The sequence below is a fragment of the Pteronotus mesoamericanus genome, unplaced genomic scaffold (assembly GCF_021234165.1).
Source record: "Pteronotus mesoamericanus isolate MK-2021 breed Mesoamerican mustached bat unplaced genomic scaffold, CSHL_Meso_final contig_40, whole genome shotgun sequence".
NCBI lineage: Eukaryota > Metazoa > Chordata > Mammalia > Chiroptera > Mormoopidae > Pteronotus > Pteronotus mesoamericanus.
In genome coordinates, this window is record NW_026555150.1 from 5,054,357 (window position 1) to 5,078,887 (window position 24,531).

General features: G+C 35.4%; 1 protein-coding gene across 1 annotated transcript; it reads left to right on the forward strand.

Moving 5' to 3' along the window:
* The first annotated feature begins 12,420 nt into the window (after window positions 1-12,420).
* Window positions 12,421-12,885, forward strand: LOC129073290 (40S ribosomal protein S15a-like). The gene has a single exon (XM_054576948.1). The coding sequence runs from the start codon at window positions 12,446-12,448 to the stop codon at window positions 12,836-12,838; it is 393 nt and encodes a 130-aa protein (XP_054432923.1). The 5' UTR covers window positions 12,421-12,445; the 3' UTR covers window positions 12,839-12,885.
* The last annotated feature ends 11,646 nt before the right edge of the window (window positions 12,886-24,531 follow it).

The following is a 24,531-nucleotide window of genomic DNA, read 5'->3' on the forward strand; positions in this document are numbered from 1 at the left end:
TAACCAAAAAAGTATGGTACTGGCATGAAAAGACACATACATCAATGGAATAGAATAGAGAGGCCAGAAATAAGCTCATGCATAGATGATCAGTTAATCTAAGACAAAGGAGGTAAAAATAGACAAGAAAAAACAGTCTCTTCAATAAATGGTGTTGGAAAAGACTGAATGGCTATATGCAAAAAATGAAACTTGATCACCATCTTATAATAAATTCACTAAAAATGAATTCAAATTGTATTAAAGTTTTGAATGTAAGACCTGAACGCATAAAATTCCTGGAAGAAAACATAGGCAGTATACTCCTTGACAGTAGTCCATGCAATATTTTCTTGGACCAGTGTTCTCAGACAAAGGCAACAAAAGCAAAAATATACAAATAAGATTACATCAAACTAAAAAGCTTTGCACAGTGAAGGGAATCATCAACAAAAAGCACAGGCAACCTGTTGAATGGGAGAAGATAATTGCAAATCATACATCTGATAAAGGGTTAATACCCAGAATTTATAAAGAATTTACACAACTTAATGACAAAAATAACCCAATTAAAAATGGTCAGAGGACTTAAATAGATAGTTTTCCAAAGAAGACATACAAATGATCAACATACAAATGCAAATATGCTCATCATCACTAATCGTCAGAGAAAGACAAATACCATATATTTCTAACATATAGAAAGTAAAAAACTAAACTAATGAATAAACAAAACAGAAACGAACCCATGATATAGGGGTTAGAGGTGGCAAAATAAGTGAAAGGGATTAAGAGGCACACAATTCAGTTATAAAATAAATTATGGGGATATAATGTACAGCATAAAGAATATAGTCAATAACATTGTAATAACTTTGTATGATTAAAGATGGTAACGACTTATTATAGTGATCATTTCATAATGTATATAAATATCAGATCACTATATGTGCGCCTGTAACTATTAGGATACTATATGCCAATTATAGTTCAATAGAGAGCATTTTGTTTAATGATTACAGTGTTTAAGTTTAGGAAGATAGATCATTCTGAAGATGGAAGTGGTGATGGGTACCTAATCATATGAATGTATTTAATACCACTGACTTTTACAGTCAAATATAGTTAAAATGGAACATTTTTATGTATATTTCACCATAACTATAAACAAAAATGAAATAGAATCAATTTAATCTAAAAGACTGGGTTTACTTCTGGATTCTCAATTCTATTACATTGGTCTATATGTCTATCCTATGTTAGTATCACAGATTTAACTAGCTTTGTAGTAACTTCTGAAATCAGTAAGTGTTAGCTGTACAACACTGTTATTCTTTCTTAGGATTTTTTTTTGTTCTAGGCCCACTAAGTTTCCATATGAATGTTAATATCAAGAGCCAGGTAGGATTCTGATAGAGATTGTGTTAAATCTGTGGGTCAATTTGGGAAGTATTGCCATTTAAAAATACTTTCAAGTCTTCCAGTTTCTGAACATGGGCTATCTTATCAATTATTTTGGTCTTAAATTTATTTCAACAGTGTTTTATAGTTTACAGATTATGTGTTTTGCACCTCTTTTGCTAAATTTAAATTTATCTCCAAGGTTTTTATTCTTTTTTTATGCCATTATAAAAGGATGCCTCCAATATGGATGTCTTTAATTTAAATTTATTGCTTAATTGCCCAAGAAAGAATTCCAGGAAAAATATTGACTAGAAGTAGAGAGATTGGTCATTCTTCTCATATTCTTGATCTTAAGGGAAAGTGTTCAGTATTTCACTATTATGTATGATTATCTGTGGGTTTTTGCAGATGCTTTTCATCAGATTGAGGAATGCACCTTCTATTCATAGCTTGTTGAAGGTTTTTATCATGAAGATGCACTGGATTTTTTTCAAATGCTTTTTCTGCATATTAAAATGGCCATTAATCATTATTTCTTCAAGTACTCTTATAGGCTTGCCCACTGTCTCCTCTCTTCTGGGATTCTAATAACATGAATGTTAAATCTTTTGTTATAGAGGTTCCTGAGGTTATCTTCATTTATTTTTATTCCATTTTCTTTATTTTACAGATTGGGTAATTCTATTATTCCCTTTTCAAGTTAACTGAATTTTTCCTCTGCCCCCTCCATTCTTCTCTGAGCTTATCAATTCAGTTTTTATTCTAGTTTTTGTATTTTTTATTTATGAAATTTCCATTTGGTTCTTTTTAAAATTTTCTGTTTCTTTGCCCGGACTTTCTATTTCTTTGCTGAAGCTTTCTAATTTTTATTTGTTTCAACCCACCTTGTAATTGCTCCTGGAAGAATATTTATGATGGCTGCTTTAAAACCATTGTCAGGTAATTCATCTCCTCTGTCATCTTGGTTTTGGCACCGATGAATTGTCTTTTATCATTAACTCTATTCTTGATTCTTGGCAAGATGAGTAATATTTAAAAAGAAACCTAGGTTTTTTAGGTGTGATGTTATAAGAGTAGCTATCTTATTAAAACCTTCTGTTTTTGCCGACTTTATCTGATACCAGCCTGCCAAAGGACAGTAGGGTGCTGCCCTACTTTTAAATGGGAATTGAAGTCGGAGTTCTCCACTAGGTCCTCTTTTAACACTGAGTGTAGCTTCTCGTAACTGGTAGATAGAGGTGATTCCCCACATGTCTTCCACTGACATCACAGTGCTAAGTGAAAGTGTGGCATCATTACTGCAGGATAATAGTGAAAGTCTTGATTCTCCTCTAGAGCTTTTATGATATAGCTCTGGTGGAGAGGAAGTTGGGTACTTCATTACTTCTTGATGGGGGTAGAAGTCCATACTCCCAGTGGTATCCAGTGATACCATGCTGGAAGTAAAGAGAAGGGTGTGCTTCCTTACTTCCCCATTCAGATCAGAGTCCTCACTCACAACTCTGCCTTCTCCTTACTCCACTTCTCCCAGTGGAGAGTTTGGAACACCACATTACAGCCCTAGTATAGGTGAAGTCTAGGTTCGCCACTTAACTGTCCTTCTTGGTGTGGGTAGATATTGAGTCAGAGTTTTTCTTTGGTGTTTTGCTGGGGTAGAGCAGTTACTATCTAAAAATTTTTCTTGTTGAGTGTCTGGCCCCTTCCTGGTGCTTTAACTATAAATAGCAGATTTGGGGGATGGGGTCTCTCTTTTGTTGGCTTTTGTTTATATTTTTTGGTTGTCATCTTCCTCTGATTGAAGTTTGGTATATATGAGACAGAAAGAAAACCCAGGGAACTCACCATCATGTTTTTCCTTTAGTACTGAGGTCCTGAGCCAATATTTGTTTTATGTATAATACTTATGGGTTTCAGTTGTGCTTGGCAGGAGGGATATAGAAAAGTACATCTACTCCATCTTTCCAGAAGCAGAAGACAGCTAATCAAAACATTTTAGAGTTGTTTAAGCAGCTACACATTCATTTGGCTTACTGTTAACTATCCCCTATTTAATCATTTTAATGCATTAATGTGTTCATACTTTCATTCAACAAATGATTATCGAGCATCTATTATGTGCTTAGAACTAATAAATAAGGCTCCATCTTTGCCCTAAAGGAGTTCAAAATCCAGTGAAAGGAGACAAGGGAACATTTGATGAAAATACAGTTTCAAATGTGTAATGGCCTTGCAAAAAAAAGACACCTATATGACAAATAAAGTAAGAGACTCTGTTAATGTCTTGCCAAAATCTAGATATGTTATACCATCTGTTTCCTCTTAACTACTGGTCTCTCAGCCCCGTAACCCTCTTACTAAAGATAATTAAATTACCTTAACACCCATGGACATGGACAACAGAGAGGGAATTGACTGTGGGAGTGGGGGATGGAGGTGGGATGGGTGGAGGGGAGTAAAAAGGGAAATATTGAGACAACTGTAATAGAATAAACATGATTTAAACGTTAAAAAATAAATTAGCTTAACAATATTTATTTCTATTAAATGAAGGGTACACTTTGTATTTACTATTTTTTGGCTAAATAATCATAAGTGTACCTGTTTATTAATACAAATATTGGGAAGTGATCAATACAAAATGCCTCTTGTCTACAACTGGGAGAGTTTACAATTTGCCCAATCCTGAGAGAAAAAAAGTGAATCAAAACAATATTTTTGAATTAGAGAAACATTTATTTGCACAATTTCATTCTTCTGATAATTCTCCAGTTCTTGTGATTTCTCAAAGATTAGTGACAGAAGTTTCATAACTACATCTGGAATTTGTTCCATTTCCTTTACATAAAGTTCATCTGACCTGGAAGTTTAAAGCTTTAAAAGAACATTAATACTCTCTTACTGTTCTTTCCCATATATTAGGCCTCATCTTTTAACCACATTTATTTAATGGACTCAAATATGAAGGTATTTTTTTCTTACAAATGCTAGGCACAAAATAAACTTGAATCATTATATTTTTCTCTGTCATCTGTTAATATTATGTCTCTAGCAAAATTCCCTGCTTGTCCTTTTATTCTCACATTTAAAACTGTTACCAAAGCCCTTTTGTCTGTCCTCAGCATTTTTATAGGTCTCAGCATATTTTGTGCTTAACTTTTCCAACCATATTCTAATGGAAGATTTTAGATTCGCCCTTGATTGTATGTATATTCTTCTATATTTTCATGTCTCTGAAGAATAATTTGAACTCATGAGAGATTTCCCAGTGCAGCTGCATAGTTTTCTTTAGCTGCATCTACAGTTCAAGATGTTTTTTAAAGTGTCTTATCCTTTTTGAGTCCTCTGTTTCAGAGTCTCTGTCTTCACACCTCGCCTGTTTATTTTTATAGTAAAGAATACCTTTGAATATCCACGTCTTCCTTCCCTTGTTTTTCTTACCCTTTTTAGTATTTCTTTAGCTATGTGCCAGTAAAATACACAAGCACTTTTTGCTAAAGCAGTGCTGCCAAATGCCTACTCAAATAAATAGGCATTTTCTTCCCAACTCATTCCTTTTGGAGGGGAAAAAAGTTCATATGGTAACCTGTGAATGTGTGGATGTGTAGATGTAATCCCTGTACCCTCATTTATAGGAATATAAAATATCTAAAACAGATGTATCTGTTTTTATGCCAATATATCTTTACATCAAGAAATGATATTTTCTCCTAATGTATTTATGCAGACATAACCCACACTTGGATAAAAAAGGTCCATGTGAGGGTAGAGCAAAAGGGATCATTGAGCAATTGTAAAACCATTTCATATTTTACTCATATACTCTTACCATAAGCTATTATGAAAAAACTAAAATACAATATATCACACTCACACAACCAGGTCTCCAGAAAAAGAAATCCACATAATGGTATAGTACTGTATGTCTCAAACATTTTTATTCTGAAATCCTAACTCATACATAATACAACTCTGCTACCATAAGGCATATAAGAAAAATAAAATCTGGAGTAGCTATTTTTAATAGGTATATATAATTATGAATATTATGATGTTAATTAAAAATTTGGAATGCATGTTAAAAAACACATATAATACCTACAATACATTTTTCTTTTTTTTGCTTGTGAAAGAAACACTAGTTTTCTTTAATAGTCCATTCTCCAACTTTATTGAGGTGTGATTGTCAAATTAAAATTGTATATATTTAGGTATACAAGGTGATTTTTTAATTTGTACAAGGTGATGATTTAATATAGGTGAGAGTGATTCATGCACCATTACAGTATTAGGGTATTCTGAATTTGACTATATATCTACCTTTACCAGTGAGTTTTATACTTTCATATCTTTTTGTTGTTATTTACTGTCCTTTTGTTTCAATTTGAAGACATCTTTTCAACATTTCTTGTAATGCAGGTCTAGTGCTCAAGAACTCCAGCATTTGCTTGGGAATGTCTATCTCCATTTTTGAAGGAAATGTTTGCTGAGTAGAGTATTACTGGTTATCAGTTTTTTCTTTCAACACTGTGATTATATCACCCCACTCTCCTGGCCTACCTTTAAAGTCCCTGCTATAAAATCTAATGAAGGCCTTATTGTTAATGACCTACCTTTGAGATTTCTGATTCTTTCTTCTGCATGAGTCGGCGTTTAAAGCTCCTTATTGAATTTTTCAGTTCTATCATTGTATTTTTCAGCTCAAAGATTTCTGCTTGGGTTTTTATGGTTTCTATTTCCTTATTCAATTTCTCGTTCTCTTCATGCACTATTTTCCTTATTTTATTTACTTGTCTGTGTTCACTTGCATTTCATTAAGCTTCTTTAATATTAAAAAGGTGATACATTATGAGCAAATGGAGCTTATCTTAGGCTGATCTACATTGAAAAATCAATTAATGTAATATACCGTATTATAAATTACGAGGTCTGTCCAGAAGTTATCTAGCCATGTCATATGAAAAATAGATGCATTTATTGAAGAAGATACAAGATACAAGAAACATTGCACATAGGACAATGACGCCTCAGGCCTCTTTTAAGTAGGCACCTTGGGGTCTCACACAGCTCTCCCAATTCCCAACAGCTGCCCCATCGTATTTTCTTGAATCCCCTTGATGGTCTGAAATCTCTTCCCTTTCTAAGGTAATTTTAGTTTTGGGAAAAGCCAGAAGTCACAGGGCACCAAATCTGGGCTGTAGTGGGGGATGGTGAGTCACCTCGGTGATTTGATGTTTCACCCAAAAACTGCACAAGATGTGATGCATGAGTGGGTGCATTGTCGTAATGAAGCTGCCAATCACCGGTTGCCCATAGCTGCAGCCTTCTGAATCATCTGAATAGTTTCCAAGGAGGAATGTTCAAGCCTCATACAAAATTTGATGCAGATTTGTTGCTGTACTTACTCAGTCATTTTGAATGCGACAGCCACACAGTACACATGCTTATTCAATGGCATCTACCGCCCTCACTGACTAGTACAGTGAAGTTGTCATTGCTCACACATGCGCATTTGAGTCCACTCTCCTTGGATGTCAGGTTATATCAATGTCACACAACCCATTCTCACTATATTAATAATGGCTGGACTTTTTCCACACAGACCTCATATGTGTAATGTGCTTAGAACAGTGTCTGGCACACAATAATCACTATGTAAATATTAGCTATTATTAATATTATTATAATTATTTTAAAGGAAAGTGTGACTGAGTGCAAAATAGTAATCAACCTATGGAATGTAATTGCCACGAAAGGTGGTAGAAAACAAAAATATTAGTAGCTCCTATAAGGGTTTAGATTAAAAAATGAAAACTTCATAATGGATTACTCAAGCTAGGAATGTTTGAGAAGTCCAGGACTTCTGATGTTGATGTCAAGGATAACCAAGTTTCTTGACAGTATGTATCTAGGTTCCCTAGAATATAATGTAGCTTGGTAGAAGTTTCTTGTTGTATAGTGTAATTGAATTACACTAGGAGTTAGCAGATCTAGATTTTTGTACTAATTTTGACATTTAAATGGTAAATCTTTTGGAAGTTTGTTCAAGTTTTCACTTCTCAAAGTCAAAATAACAGTAACTGTACCCCCTTCACTCACAGTGTATTGTTGTGTAGATTCAATCATATAAATAAACACGTGGAAGGGCTATGTAGATGATGAAGTACTTTACAAATATCAGGCATTATTCTCACATTCTGCTATCACAGCATCTCATAACAAACAGGATAATGTTCTGGCTGATCTAACTTCTACCTCTTACTTACCCAATCTACCTGGGCGCTTTTTAGTACTTATCTTACTGTACCACCTTGCAGTACTTGTCCATGATTACCATTTACTTCTTGATACTCTTCTGTTCACTCTTTTTGGATAATATTTTTTGCTGCCTCCCTTTTTATATTCTTAATGTCCCTTCTCGGTCATCACTCTTCTTGATCCATTCACCCTCTAAATATTTTTACTTTTGGGGGTATTTTATACTTTGTTTCTAGGTGATGACAAATCATTCCTACACATATGTATGTATTAGTCAGAGTTCTCCAGAGAAACAGAACTAATAGGGAGTGTGTGTGTGTGTGTATGTGTGTGTGTGTGTGTGTGTGTGTGTGTGTGTGTGTGTGTGGTATGAAGAATTTTATTATAAGAAATTGGCTCTCATGATTATGGAGGCTGTCAAGTCCAAAATCTGTAGGATGTGTTGGTAGGCTGGACACCCAGGAAAGTAGACACTGCAGTTCTAGTCTGAAGACCATGTGCTATAGAACTGACATTACAAATAAAGTCTGAAGGCTCCCCTTTTTGTTCTATTCAGACTTTCAACTGATTGGCATTAAGGAGGGCAATCTGCTTTATTAAAAGTGCACTGATTTACATATTTATCTCAGCCAAAACACCTTCACAAAAACATCCAGAATAACGTTTCACAAAATATCTGGTTATCTTGTGGCCCAGCCAAATTAACACATGAAAGCAACCATCATATTATATAATGAGATGACTTTGAAACATTACCTCCAGGGCAGAAGCTTTTACCTTGCATCTCACATTTCCGTTATTATCTGGAAATCTCTATTTGGAGTCCTCTAGGAACATTAATTATATCCCCCAACCGAGTACCATTTCTTATATTCTCCTTCTCAGGTAATAACTTAGAAATCTTAGAGTCATTCTTGACTTTTTCCTTTCCCTAATACACAATTAGTCATTAAATCTTGTAGATTTAACCTTCCAAATCATTCTCAGACCTATATCTTTCCATTTTTATGGTCAATTTGAACTGTTCAAAATCTGAATTATTGCAGGTATCTACTAATTTGTCATTGTCTATAATATTTACCCCCTCTAATCTTTATTATCATTTTAAAATTCAAGCCTGGTCATGCCATTCTTTACTTAAAATTCTTCAATTACTCTTAATTATTAATAGTATAAATATAAAAGTTTTAACCTTTCATACAATATTTTTGTGATCTAAACTAAACCTCTATGAGTGACTGCTACTTTTTAACCAATTACAGCTTTATCCTTACTCTAGTCTGCCCTTCCTGTAGATAAAATGTATTCAGATACCTAGAAGTAGGTAGCAACATAATAAACCTCTTAATGAGAACTTGTACAAATCAAAATTTAATTCTAGTTAAAATTTGCTAGGGAAGTACATAATTTAAGATGAATCTTTTTATGAAGTAAGCAGTCACTGATCAACTGGTCTGTCTTATAAACCTATATTTCTGTTTAAGTTTACTTAAAGTGAGGCCATACCTATGTTTGGATTTCCATCCAGTAAATGACTGGCAAAGACCATCTCGAAAACTTTCTCAGTTTCTTACATACTTGCTGCAATGATATTACTCATAAAGGGAGAATAGGAAGATTTGATAAAAGGGTCATATGTGTCTCTTTTCCTTAAGACAACAAATCAAACATAATATCAAATATAAATCAAACACAGGATCTGTCAAAATGAAATGAATATAGTGATTCTCAATGCAACTAATGTTAGTCTTTCAAAAGAATAAAATTTACTTCAAAAGGGTATTCACAGAAAGGCTTTATTTATAGAATACAATGCTGCAGTTTTTAAAATGTCTATAACTTCTTTGGTTTACTGTCATGAACTATATTAGACTCCAATATTTGTGATGTATTTTCTGCTGGTATGTTTTGCAAGTTTTTAGTTTTTAAATTACTGCTAAGATTAGTGTGCTTTAGATAAATTATCACTTATTCTGATTAGATTATCTATATATTTGTCCTATTTATTATGTTTATATATATTTAATATACTAGATATCTTTTAAGTAAAATAGTTCTGAAAATTCCAACCAATAGATTTTTCTTTTTTCACAGAACCCATGATGGCCAAATTAACTAATTCTGGCCAAGAAATGCCAAGTAATAATGCATTTAATCTGTCCTTTATTTCCTGACTCCAGCAGCCCTTTTGGATAGAAATGTTCCTGTGCTAAGATAAAATAGGACAACTCTCCACAATTGGAGATGTATCTTATATACATATTTTAGATTTAAAATCTAATATATATTTTAAATTGTGATTAAAAACCACATAACATAAAATTCCCTTCAAAACCATTTTAAATATACAGCTTGGTAGTCTTAAGTATACTCACTTTGCTTGAAAATTGAATAAATAATGAAAAGCCAAGTGAAGAAATAAGAACCTTAAAAACTAAGACCATAACTTTTTTCTTTTCTATGCATATTTAATGTAATTGCATTCATTTACTTTAATATTACAAAATGTTTTACTGTAAAAATTATAAACATATTACCATGCCCTTAAATATTTTTAACAGTATGCATTTGTTTATTTTTTAAAGGTAGCATAGTATACTATTATATGGCTATATTATAATTTATTTAGAAAATGTCCTATTGTTAGATATTTAGTTTCAAAATTTTTACTATTACAAGTGCAGACATTTTGAATAATCCTATACATTACACATTTCTGAGTATTTTCTCACAAAAATATCTAGAAGGAGATTTGACTTTATAAAAGATAAAAACAGATTTAGGGCCATTTAATTTTCTTACAAAAAGGATATATGAATTTGTGTCTTAACCACAGTATATGGGAATATTCTTTACTCATAGGCATTATTATTAAGGAAAAAGGTTTAAAATGGTCTTTCATTGTTTTAATTTCCATTATTTTGATTATTATATCTTTACAGAGTAATTATATAGTAATTATGTTAATTGTTATATAAAGTAATTATAGTAATTACTAAAAAATTATAGTTATTATGTGGTAGCTATATGAGGCAATATATAGTATTACTATATATTGTTTATTATATATTTCTTTGATTACTTTGAATTATATTTATAAAGTTGACCCTCATACAACATGGGTTTCAACTGTGCAGATCCACTTATACACAGATTTTTTTCAATAAATGCCTGTACTGTTTTCCATCTATGATTGGAAGTCCGTAGATGAGGAGTGCTGATTATATGCACTCTTCTATGCCATTTTATATAGCTGACTTCAGCATCTGCAGATCTTGGTATTTGCTGAGGGTCCTGGAACCTACCCCCCATGAATACAGAGGGAATACTGTAGTTAAGTTTTGAGGGAGTCAAAGGTTATAGGTGTATCCCCTGTGTTGTTCAAAGGTCAACTGTATGTATGTGTTATCTGATATACAGATCTTGGGATTGTGAAATTTCTGATCTACAATTAGCATGAATTACTAATAAATTTAAATAAGGTTAATTCAACATCAGTTTAATAAATATCTTACACTTACAGAGTTTATATAACATTCTTAGCTAGCCACAATGCTAAATATTTTATACATATACTATGTATATTATATATAACACACATATATGTGCCAAAATAACCATCAAAACAACCCTATGAGGTGGGTGTATTTTTGTTACCCCACTTTGTAGATGAGGAACTTGCAAAAAGAGGGTAAATGACTTGTCAAAGTCATGTATCTACATGGCCAGTGCGTGTTGTTTCTGGGGTTGGATTTTGAGTCTGGGTAGAATCTGGCCCTATAGTCTCAACTCATAATTACCAAACTGTAATTCCTCCTACTAAATTTGTTGAATACCTACCATAAGTCAAACATTGTGCTGTATCTGGGGTTGAAACACTGAACTAAGTCTAGCACACCAACTTAAATCTTAGAGTCTGACTTGAGAGATGGTTATGGCAAATATAAAATATTATATTAATTGTTAAATTAAAATTTTAATGGTAGCTATGAAGCCTACGTCAAGGGTCTATGTGAGCACATAATTGAGATGTGACCTAAAGAGTCAGCAAATGCTTCTTTAAAAATAAGCTGCAATGGATGGAACTAGAGAGCATTATGCTAAGCGAAATAAGCTGGGAGGAAAGACAAATACCATATGTCTCATCTATAAGCGGGACCTAACCAACAACACAAAAATGCAAGGAAAATAAGACCAACAACACTGAAAGGAAAAGAAACCAACAGAGACAAGAGGGAAGGAGCAAGGGGTGGGTGGGGGAAAAGGAAGGGAAGGGGAAAGTCAAGGAACATATAGCAAGATCTCATGGACAAAACCAAAGGGCAAGGATTGAGGGAGGGAGGGGAGGAGGGGGCAAGGGAAAGTGGTGGGGGGAAGGCAGAGACAAATGTATTTGAAAAAAATAAATTAATTAAATTAAAAAATAAAAATAAACTGCAAAATTAATGCCAAATTAATGTCAGATTTTATTTCATTTTTTTCAATTGCTGATCATGTCATTAGACTACTTTTAATTGGGGAATGTGTCTACTCTTTACTGATTTAAACAATGCCAAAATAACCATCAAATTTATGTTATTTATAAATAATGGGTATTGGGTAATACATACAGATTGGGTAATACATACAGATTGGGTAATACATACATGCACTGGCCATGTAGATACATGACTTTAATTTATACAGATTCCAAGATCTGTATAAAATGGGTAATTTATATTATTTATAAATAATGGGTATTGGATAATATCTATCATGTGTTAAAAATATTTTTCAGCTCTTTCTGCCATCTTTCCGTGCCGCCATAATGGTGCGCATGAATGTCCTGGCTGATGCTCTCAAGAGTATCAACAATGTTGAAAAGAGAAGCAAACGCCAGGTTCTTATCAGGCCGTGCTCCAAAGTCATTGTCCGGTTTCTAACTGTGATGATGAAGCATGGTTACATTGGTGAATTTGAAATTACTGATGACCACAGGGCTGGGAAAATTGTTGTGAACCTCACCGGCAAGTTGAACAAATGCCGAGTCATCAGCCCCAGATTTGATGTCCAACTCAAAGATCTAGAAAAATGGCAGAACAACCTACTTCCATCCTGTCAGTTTGGTTTCATTGTACTGACAATCTCAGTAGGCATCACGGACCATGAAGAAGCAAGACAAAAACACATAGGAGGGAAAATCCTGGGATTCTTTTTCTAGGGATGTAATACATGTGTGCAAATAAAATGCCTCAATGGGCAAAAAAATATTTTTCAAAATTTTATGTTATTTATGTTTTTGACTTTCAAAATAAGTGTGGTTCTAGACTGTATATGTTGTTCCACAGGTGTCACTGTATATTCTTTTTCTGGCTTTTTAAAAATTATGATAGTTTTAAAATAATTATTCCCCTACCCAACTGCTGAGCGTAGCCTTTAGTTTCACCCCCTTGGGAAGTAAAACCACAGATGCCTGGCAGCTGCAGAGCAAAGCCTATGGCCTGCCAGGGCAGGGCAGCGAATGTACACTTCTGCCCAACTGCTGAGCATAGCCTCTAGTCCCGCCCCTCTGGGAAACATGGCCACAGACCACCAGTCCATGTAGAGCACATCCTGTGGTCCACCTGGGTAAGGAACAAAGCCAACAGCTCTACCCAAATTTGAGCATAGTCCCTGGCCCCAGAAAACCAGGGAGCCTGAACAGTGTCCCTGAGCAGTCTTGGAGCCCAGCCTACAGTACCACCCAGCTGCAGAGCTCAGTCTACTAACTCACCCAGCAGCTGAGCCCGGAATACAGCCTTGCCTGATTGCCGAACACTGCCTGCAGCTCACCCAGGGAGGGGGCACAGCCAAAATCCTGCCCAATTATAGAGCAGAACCTGAGGACCCACCTGGCCAGGGATCCTGGAAAGCAAACCCACCCAGTTGCAGAACAGATCTCCATCTAAGAATGTAATGCATCTTTTCATGTATTTATATCTCCTTTTGTCTTCTTCAGTTAAGCTTGTAGTTTTCTTTATATAGTTCCTGAACATTTCTTACTGAGTTTATTCGTAAAAATTATATATTTTTTGATGATTGTAATTGATGAGTTCATTTTTTCTGTTGTATAGCCAGGGGTGACTTTGTGCCATAGGGGTATTGGAAATCTCTGGAGACATTTTTGTGTCATAATAGTAGGAACACAGCAGTGCTACAGCCTACTAATTGGCAAAAGCCAGAGATGCTGCTAAACACCTTACAATGCACACAGGGCAGTCCTCCATGTCAAAGAACTACTTGACCCACAAGCCACTTGTTCTAAGATTGAGAAACCATGGTGTAAGATTAAGCTATTATTTTCTTCTGAAAACATTAATTTTATAACTGCAAGTTTAATGAACTTCCTTATTAATTCTGTGTTTCCCTTTGATTATTTTGGATTCCTCCTGTTTCCTACAATATTTTAATGGTATGTACCTTCTTCTTTCCAATATTTGAATCTCATTTCATTTCTTATCTGAATATAGTGGCTAGGGTGTCTGGAATGTTAAATGAAGATGATTAGTAAAAATGTTTTTTGTCTCATTCCTGTTTTGAATGACAATATATCTGGTTCAGCATTTCCCAAATTGTGTTTTACAGAGCTATAGTACAACCAGATGCTTTACATAAAATAGTTTCTGTGGGAGCCTTAAATATCATATCCCTCTACAGCAGCGTCACAATTTATATTAGCATATTAAAGGAACATTTTGAAAAATGATTTCGGGGTGCAGTGGTTCTCAATCTTGACTGCACATAAAATCACCCCTGGAACTTAAAAAAATAGTCATGTCTGAATGCCATCTCCAGAAACTCTTAGTTAATTGATCTCTGTTGAAACCTGGGAATCACAAAGATTCTTTTTAACTCTTTTTATGTGATTCTAATGTACAACCAAGTTCAAAAACCACTGTTTTTGTTCATTAAACATGAAGTTGATGGTTTGAAATAAATAATTGTATTATGTAATGGATGAAATATTTTCCTTTTATTTAAAAAGGAGGTTTTAAAAACAGGAATGCCAATTTGCAGTTCATTCTCTATTACTTTATTCAGCAATCTTCTCTATGCTGTGTTTCCTGATCTCAGTTTAGTCTTCATTAACAATGAGTTGCTTTGGCTTCATAAATGCAGGACTTCTAATCTCTTTGAAAAAACAAACTAGACATTTTCTTATGTTTCTCATCATAAGACTAGAAGAAACTACTTTACCCTGATTCCTGAGGTGCCCCCTTTCTTCTGATCTGCAGTATCTCTTCATAAATCCAGCCATATTTAAAATTTTCTCACTTTGGAGAAATATACAGGTGTACCAGCTTTTGCTTGTTATGCCCACTTATTCCCCCCCTACTATACTCTCTTCCTGAAGGGACTATCACTTGCTAAGAAGGATACTGTCCACTTTAACTTTGTGCATTTTGTCTTCACTTGCTCTCAGTGATTTAGAGTGATTAGACGGAATATGTCAGGATCTCCTCCATTTGCTCCCCAAACTTGTTCTTTCACAAGGAAAATGCTCTGTGCATCTTCTTATATTTTTGAAACACCGTTTCAGCATTTCAGCATCATTATAGGTTTCTACCTCTTTTTTAAAATTTTTAAAATCACGTTTATTCTATTTTAGTTGTCCCAATATTTCCTCCTTGCCTTCCTCCACCCATTTGACCCCGCCCCCTCTCCCACAGTCAATTCCCAATCAGTTGTCCATGTCCTTGGGTCATTTATACATATTATTTGTCTAGTCCCTTCTTCTTTCCACTATTGTCCTCCTTCCCCATGCCCTCTGGTCACCTTCAGTCTGCCCCATGTTTCCATGTCTATGGTTTATTTTGTTTGTTTATTTTGTTGAATAGATTCCACTTAGGTGAGATCATATGGTATTTGTCTTTCACCAAGTGATTTCACTTAGCATAATATTCTCCAAATTCATCCATGTTGTCATAAAAGGTAGGAGTTCCTTCCTTCTTTCTTATTTTCTAAATGCAGCTTGATTTTATGTATTAATTTTTAAATGTCAAAATCCATTAAAAATATTAAAAAAATTAAGTCCATTTTAAAGTGTCAGCAATTAAAACAACAAGATGCCAGCACAGAAAAATCAAGTAGATCAATGAAATAAAATGAGCATTCTAGAAACAAACATATATATCTGTCTAACAATGGAATCTATGATTCAATTGATATTTCAAATCAATGGGTAAAATAAGGCTTATTCAACAAATAAGGTGCATGGACCACTACTACTTGAAATAAAACAAATATAGAGCCCTATTTTACACATACGAAAAATATTCAGGTGAGTTAAAAATCAATATGTAAAATCTAAGGAGTTTTAGGAGACAATACAAACTAATATTTTTCTTACCCTGAAGTAAAATATTCAAACCCAGAAGCTATAAAGTAAAATATTGACAATGTTACTATATTAAACATTTAAGACTATATAGTAATAATATACATATAAAAAACATTAAAGGACAAGTAATAGAATAGGAAAGTATTTGCAACACATGTAAAAAGGGTTAATAGTTTTTTTTTGTTTGTTTGTTAGGGCAAAAACTCTATAAACATTTAATAAAAAAATGGATAAATAATACCAAAAGTCATTTAAAGCTTTTTTCTTAAATAAGAGAAATAGGCAAGAAATATACAAAAAAAGGTTTAGTTTCAACAAATAGTAAAGGAACAATTAAAATAACATCATTGTCACAATCAGACTAATGAGTATTAAAAATATTGGTAATATCAAGGATTGGCAACTCTGAAAGGAACTGGGTATTCATAGACTCTTTTTCTTCATTTTCTTAAAGCAGTCCCTTTAGCATATTTTTCAGTGCTGGTTTGGTGGAAGTGTAGTCTTTTAGCCTTCTTTTGTCAGGGAAACCCCTTATTTCACCTTCCATTTTCATTGAGAGCCTTGCTGGGTAGAGCAGTCTTGGTTGCAGGCCTTTGCTTTTCATGACTTGGAATATTTCTTGCCACTCCCTTCTGGCTTGCATGGTTTCTGTTGAGAAGTCAGCTGCTAGCCATATCAGGGCTCCCTTATATGTACTATGTCTTTCTCCCTTGCTTCCTTAAGGATTCTCTGTCATTGATATTTGTCATTTTAATGATGATGATGTGTCTTGAAGTGGGCCTCATTGGGTTCCTCTTGAATGGGACCCTCTGTGCTTCCTGGACTTGTGTGGCTTTTTCTCTTCTCCAATTGGGGAAGTTTTCCATCATTAGTTTTTCAAACAGATTCTTGATCCGTTCCTCATCCTCTTCTCCTTCTGGTATCCCTCTTATATGGATATTATTATGTTTCAGGCTGTCCTGCATTCCCCTCAATGCCTCTTCATGCTTTTTGAGTCTTTTTTCATTTTCTTGCTCTTTCTGGGAGCTTTTATCTACCTTATCCTCCAGCTCACTGATTCAGTCCTCAGCTTCATCTAGCCTGCTTTTGATATCTTCTACTGTGTTCTTCAATTTTGAAATTGTATTCTTCATTTCCTCTTGTCTCTTATAGATAGTTTATATGTCCTTTTTCATGCTGATATAGTTTGCAGTAAGTTCCTTTTAGTTTCCCTGTAGATTTTGGTAATTCTCTCTGAGCTCACTGAGTTCATTGAGCTTCCTTAGAACCATTGTTTGGAACTCAATATCTGATAGTTTACTGGCTTCTACTTCATTTAGTTTTCTTTCTGGGGATTGCTCCTTTCCTTTCAAGTGGGGCATATTTCTTTGTCTTCCCATTATTGGTGAGACTCTTCTCTTTTGCTTCTGATTCTTAAGTTGATCTGTCTTGATCTCCTGATTTTGTGGTGTGAACTTCTATGGTTGGAGATGGCTATTTTTACTTTCTGGATCTGCCTCTGATGATGTCAGATGTTGACCCTGACTGACCTTAGGCAGTCTGTTCCAGAGTTCCAGGAATCTACTGTTTGTGGCTTTCTCCTTCAGCTGTTAATCTATTCACTCTGTACTCAGCAGACTGCCTTAGACAGCTCAGGCCGGGGCGGAGTCCCTCCTGGGGGTGGGGTTATTGAGTCCACTCACGCTGCTGCCCTATGGGGGAGGAGTCCGCACTGAGATCCTGCCAGCTACTCTCTTCGTTCTCTCCCCAAAACCTCTGTCCCCAGTCTCTCCTCAAGTGTTGCCAGATGCCTCTGTGTCTTTAGCCAGGATCTACTGTCTGTGGCTGCCATTCTGCACTCAGCAGGCAGCTTAGACAGCACAGGGCGGGGTAGAATCCCACCTGTGGGCGGGGCTATTGGGTCCTTTGACACTTGTGCTGCTCACGGGGAGTTTTCTCCGCCTGAGCTAGGTGGCCGCTGCTGCATGGGGGATGAGTCAGCACTGAGATCCCACTGGCTACACTCTCAGTTCTCTCCCCAAAGCCTCCTTCCCCAGTCTCTCCTCAGGTATATCTAGCCCACTCTCCCCAACCTTTACCAGAGACCAGAGTAAGTGCCTGCAAATAAAAATTTATGTGTTGGCCCTTTAAACAGTTCTTTGCATCTCCAGCTGCCTGTCTCTAGCAGAGAGCAACCCTGTCGCTTTTCTGTGTATCTTTTGGGCTCTGGTGCTGTGGGCTAGAGATCCCCGCTTTTGGTTTAGACCCTGCTCTTCTCAGGGGGGATCCAACTAGCCATTTCAATATCCTTCTGGTGCTGTCACCCGTGGGTGCCCCGCCTGCCTTCTCAGGTCGGTACCACACTCCTTACCAGTTAGATTGCGCTAAAGCCGATTCTTCTGTCTCCGACGTTACAAGGCTCCTCTCTCACTATTGTTCAGTTATTTGTTCCAGGTGATTTCTCCACAATTTAGTTGTAATTCCAGGTTGATCCTGGGAGGAGGTCAGTGTGACTTCCACTCACTCCTCCACCATCTTGAATCTCCTCACTTTTTGTATCTTCAATGCAACAATTTAACCATCTTTTGCATTCTGTTAAATTAAACCTTTACTTTAGAATTATTATAGATTTACAGAAAAAATCATAAAGATAGTAGAGTTCCCATACATCCCATAGCCATTTTCCTGTATTAACATCTTATATTAGGTTGGTACTTTTCTCACAATAATAAGCAATATTAATATATTATTATTAACTAAATTAAATACTTTATTAGAATATCCTTATTTTGACCTAATGTCCTTTTAATATTCTCAGATCCTATCCAGGATATCACATTACATTTACTCATCATGCCTCCAGTTTCCTATAGACTGACAATTTTTCAAATTTTCAAAATTTTGGATGACTTTGACTGTTTCAAGTAGCACTGGTCAGGTATTTTGTAGACTCTTCATCAATAGGGATTTGGGTAATGTTTTCTCATTTGTCTGATAATTAAGCTGGGCTTATAGGTTTTTGGTAGGAAGATCACTCAGGTAAATTGCCATTCGTATTCTGTCTTATCAAAGTTACATGGCTTATCATTCACCAGGTTGAGGTAGTGATTCTTAGGTTTCCTTCCTCCTTTAACACTGTATTTTTTGGAAGAAAGTCACTATCTGTATCCCATAACTCCACTGGGGAGTTATGCTCCATTTCCCTGAGAACGGAATACCTACCCAAGTTATGTGGAATTCTTCAAAATGGGAGATTTGTCTCTTATCTACCATTTATTTATTAATATATCATTAATTGTATCAGTATGGACTCATGGATATCTATTTTATACTTGGGGTTATAGGCTAATATTACAGTGTTTTATTATTTAAATTATTTTAACTTTGGCCATTGGGAGCTCTTTCAGTGGGCCCTTTTGTTTCTTTGACACACTTCCATCTTTTATCTTTAGCTCTTAATAACCAGAACTGAAAGAACTTCCAGGCTCATCCTATATATTCCCAACCCCAGTCCTAGAATCAGCTATTTCTACAAATAAACTTAGTTTCTTTTCTTGTATAATGCTATTAGAAATGAAGATCTGAGTACTAGGAGTACTTTTATTACTGGAATTCCATTGTTTCTACATTCATTCAGCTGACATGGCAAAGATACATGTACACTAACCCATTTATATACACACATTATATAGATAGATAGATATAATGTATTTATATTAAGCTAAACATATGTTCACATTGGTGTGTTCAACTCTAATCCATTAGCACATGGATCATAGTCTCTCGTTGCTTATCTATAACCTCAAACTCCAACAGTAAGGAATATGGCTCCCAACATGTACTATCAATTAACTTAATTGTTAAATTTTTTACAACTACATATAGTCGACCCTTGAACAATATGGGCTGGACTGTATGTGGCCACTTATACATGGATTTTTTCCAATAAATACTATAAATATAATTTCCCTTCCTTATCATTTTTAATGTTTTCCTTTCTCTAGCTTATTTTGTTGTAAGAATACAGTATATAATACATAAAACATACAACATATATTTTAACCAAGTTTATGTTATTAGTAAAATTTCTGGCCAACATTAGGCTACTAATTGTTGAGCTTTTTGGAAATTCAAAAGATACACATGGATTTTTCATCTATATGAGGAGTAAGCGCCCCTAACTCCCAAGGTGTTCAGGGGTCAACTGTAATGGTTTCAGAATAATTACCCCAGACTCCCACTGGAAACCAATCAGTTTGAGTACAGTGTTTATGTACATTTCCCTTACTTTTAGTTTAACAGACTCCACTTATTTCCAAAGTTACTCAGGTCAGTACCCTATTCTACCACCCTCTTCAGTGTGGTTGTTTCATACATTTGTGGTACAATTATATATACTTTTAAACACAGTCTGTATTCTCTCCTCAGATACCTCAACCTCCTAAATGATTTTGTAAATATTTTAATACATTAAGATGCACTATTTGTGTCATAAAGTTCTATGGGTTTTGTCAAATGCATAATTGCATGGATCCACCATTACAGCACCATACAGAATAATATTACTACCCTAATCTTAACTTTTTTAAGTATATTATATTGATTATGCTATTATAGTTGCCCCAATTTTTCCCCCTTGCCCCACTCTGCCCAATGGTCCTCTTCCCTCCAACAATTTCCCCTGTAGTTCATGTCCATGGGTGGTGTGTATAAGTTCTTTGGCTTAATTTCCTATACTATTCTTAACTTCCCCCTGCCTATTTTTATCCTACCAATTATGTTTATATTATTTCTTAATCTCTGGACCATTTCCTTCTTCTTCCCCTTCCCCCTCCCAGCTGATAACCCTCCAAATGATCTCCGTATCTATGATTGTGTTCCTGTTCTGGCTGTTTGCTTAGGTTTTTTTGTTTGTTTTTGTTTTTTTAGATTCAGTTGTTGATAGTTGTGAGTTTGTTATTTTAATGTTCATAGTTTTGATCTTCTTTTTCTTAAATAAGTCCCTTTAATATTTCATTTAATAATGGCTTGGTGGTGATGAATTCCTTTAGCTTTATCTTGTCTGGAAAGCACTTTATCTGTCTGCCCTTTGATTCTAAATGATAACTTTGCTGAATAGAGTAATCTTGGTTTTAGGTCCTTGTTTTTCATCACTTTGAATACTTCTTGCCATTCCCTTTTAGCCTGCAAAGTTTCTTTTGAGAAATCAGCTGACAGCCTTATGGGAACTCCTTTGTAGGTAACTCTCTGTTTTGCTCTGGCTGCTTTTACAATTTTCTCTTCATCCTTAACCTTTGGTATTTTAATATGATGTGTCTTGATGTGGTCCTCTTTGGGTTCAACTTGTTTGGGACTCTCTGTGCTTCCTGGACTTGTATGTCTATTTCCTGCTCCAAATTTGGGAATTTTCCTTTCATTATTTTTTCAAATAAGTTTTAAATTCCTTGCTCCTCCTCTTATCCTTCTGGCATCATTATGATTCGGATGTTGGCACTTTTGGAGATGTCCCAGAGTCTTCTTATTCTCTTCTCATTTTTTTGAATTCTTGTTTCTTCTTTCTGTTCTGGTTGAATGTTTATTCCTTCCTTATGTTCCAAATTGTAGATTTGAATCCTGACTTCCTTTCTTTCACTTTTGGTTCCCTGTGGATTTTTCATTTCCCTTAGTGTGAACTTCATTTCTTCCCTTATGTTTTTCCCATACTCAGTGAGTTCTCTGAGCATCCTGATAGCCAGTGTTTTGAACTCTGCATCAGCTAGGTTGGCTATCTCCATTTCATTTAGTTCTTTTCCTGGGCTTTTGTTCTTTTATTTGGGTCATGTTTCTTTGTCTCCTCATTTTGGCAGCCTCCCTGTGTTTGCTTCTGTGTATTAGGAAAGCTGCTTTGACTCCTTGTCTTAGCACACCTGTTAAGTTGTATGGTACAGAGCCTTAGGTAATCAAGAGGGTGGAGCAACCTGCTTCACTGCTCTGTGAGTGGCGAAGGGTTGGAGAGTGAAAAATGTGGCTGCCTGGCTTCTGTAGTTTTGCCAGGCACTCACCCACCTCCCATATGTAACTGGCACTCTTCTAGCTGTTGTCTTAATGGTGATTCCCAGAGGGGATGGATTTGCATATGTTCCAAGCCCATAGGGGCCCTTTGAACAGACTCTCCTGAGAAACCTGCAGTTACTTCTGCTGCCCCAACCCCCATTGGTTTTCACAGCCAGAGGTAATGGGGATTTATCTTCCTGGTGCTTGAACCCTGAGCTATGCCATCTGGCCTGGGGCTGGGGTCACTCACTCCCAAGGTATCCCTCCCAATTTTTCATCACCATACATGAATGTGGGACTGCCCATTCTGCCACCATGACTCCATCACCTCTCAGTGCCTGTCTACCTGTTTCCATGTCTCTGTCCACCTCTCAGTCTGGATGAATGTGGCTTCTTTAAGTCTTTGGTTGTTGGACTTCCATACAGTTTGATTTTCTTGCATTTCTGGGTGTCTTTTTGTTTTGAGGTTAGTTGTAATAATTCTTGTGGTTGTACAAGGAGGCGAAGTGTGTCTACCTACTCCTTCTTCTTGACCAGAATTCAGTAATGCTTAATTTTTTTGAGAATATGGATTAAAATATGTAATGATTACATTCTTTTCAAAAATACTATATTTTTTGTAGCATTTTCATATTTTTGCTTAATTATATTGTTCTAATATCAGTAATGACATTAATCCATTAAAATGCTTCAAATTCCCCAAAATACTTTTTTCAGGTTTTCCTTGGAATGACACCATACATTCATAAGCATGTCTGTTATTATATCTTATGTAAACATTTCTCATATTTTCTCATATATATTGGTGTGTAAATGCTTTAAAGTATAGAGATTTTCCTTATATTTAAATTGTGCAATATCTCTTCAGTAAAGTAAGACAATCAAATAATCACCTCTGTCTTTAAAGGAACCTATTTTTCTCAAAAAATTGACATATGAAATAACAGTCATAACTAAGACAACTTTGGATCTTATCAGGAAGCCCAAATAAACAGGTAATGTGCCAAATAAAAGTTGATTAAAGTAAGCATTTGAGGGAGTCAGATATAGACAATTACACAAAACATACTAAAATGACTCAGATACCATGATGCAATATATTGTATTTTAAATAATTGCAACATTACTAGAAAAATAATCAAAGCTTTTGAATAAAGTTAAAAAACAAATTGTTCACTTTGTAATTACAGGACATGGAATGATGACGGTGTTACATTGAATTATGAGACAAATAATTATCCAGAATATGATACAATGAATTCTGCTGATAGTACATCAAAAACAATATGAATTATCCAAATGATTTCTTGCATGCACTAAAATAAATTATGTTAGAATCTACATTTAGCCTCTCTATAATGCTGTAAATAGAAAAGAATCATGTGTGCAGGAAAACATAGCATTTATTGGATTTGGTCATGTACATCAAAAACTTTTATTTGAAAATCCACCTGTTACCCACAGTAAATTTCAACTTCCTTTTCACAAGGAAGTTTTTTTTTAACAAATGGTTAATATTGGAGTACATGTCATCAAAAAGAAGCACAAATGGAACTAAACAATAGCGATGATAATTAAAGGATTAGAGGTAGGATTTAGATATCAAATGAATGCCCTTGGCAAAGATATAAAATGACAGAAATAATTCATAAGAACAAGTGAAATAGAAAGTATACTTATAAAGGCTATTATATTAGCTTTATGGGTTAAAACATAAAAAGATGACACAGTCCAGGTAAATTAGTCACATAATTAGAAGTGTTAACTTCCCTCTCTCCCCCATCCTACTGAAATGAATTGCAAAATATAAAAAGGGGTAACAAAAAAAGGAGAATCAAGATGGCGGAAGAGTGAGTGTAAGTCACACTGTCCTCCTCCCAGGACCAACCTGGAATTACAACTAAACTGTGGAGAAATCAACTGGAACAAACAACTGAACAATAGTGAGAGAGGAGCCTTATAACCTCAGACAGACAGAAGAATTACTTTTAACACAACCTAACTGGTAAGGAGTGTAGCAGAGACTCAAGAAGGTGGGTGGGGTGCCCATGGGTGGCAGCACCAGAAGGATCCCCCTGAGAAGAGCGTGGTCTGAACCATAAGCAGGGATGTCCAGCCTACAGTACTAGAGCCCAAAAAGTGCACAGATAACAGCCAGCTACAAAAAGGGGCAGGGTTGCTCTCTGCCAGAGACAAGTGGCTAGAGATGCAAAAAAAGCCATTTAAAGGGACAACTCATAAATTTTTATTTGCAGTCACTTACCCTGGTCTCCAGCAAAGGCAGGTGCAGAGTAGGCTAAAGATGCCTGAGGAGAGACTGAGAAAGGAGACTTTGGGGAGAGGACTGAGAGTGTAAACAGTGGGATCCCGGTGCTGACTCATCCCCCATGTGGCACTCTAAGTGACAACAGCATGAGAGGACACACTAGCCCTGCCCCCAGGAAGGACTCGTCCCTGGCCCAGGAGTGCTAATGGCTGACGTCTGAGGACAAAGTGGCAGCCACAGATGGGAGATACCTGGC

Coding starts and splice junctions, on each gene's coding strand:
- LOC129073290 (XM_054576948.1), top strand. CDS start 12,446: ATGGTGCGCATGAATGTCCTGGCTGATGCTCTCAAGAGTATCAACAAT.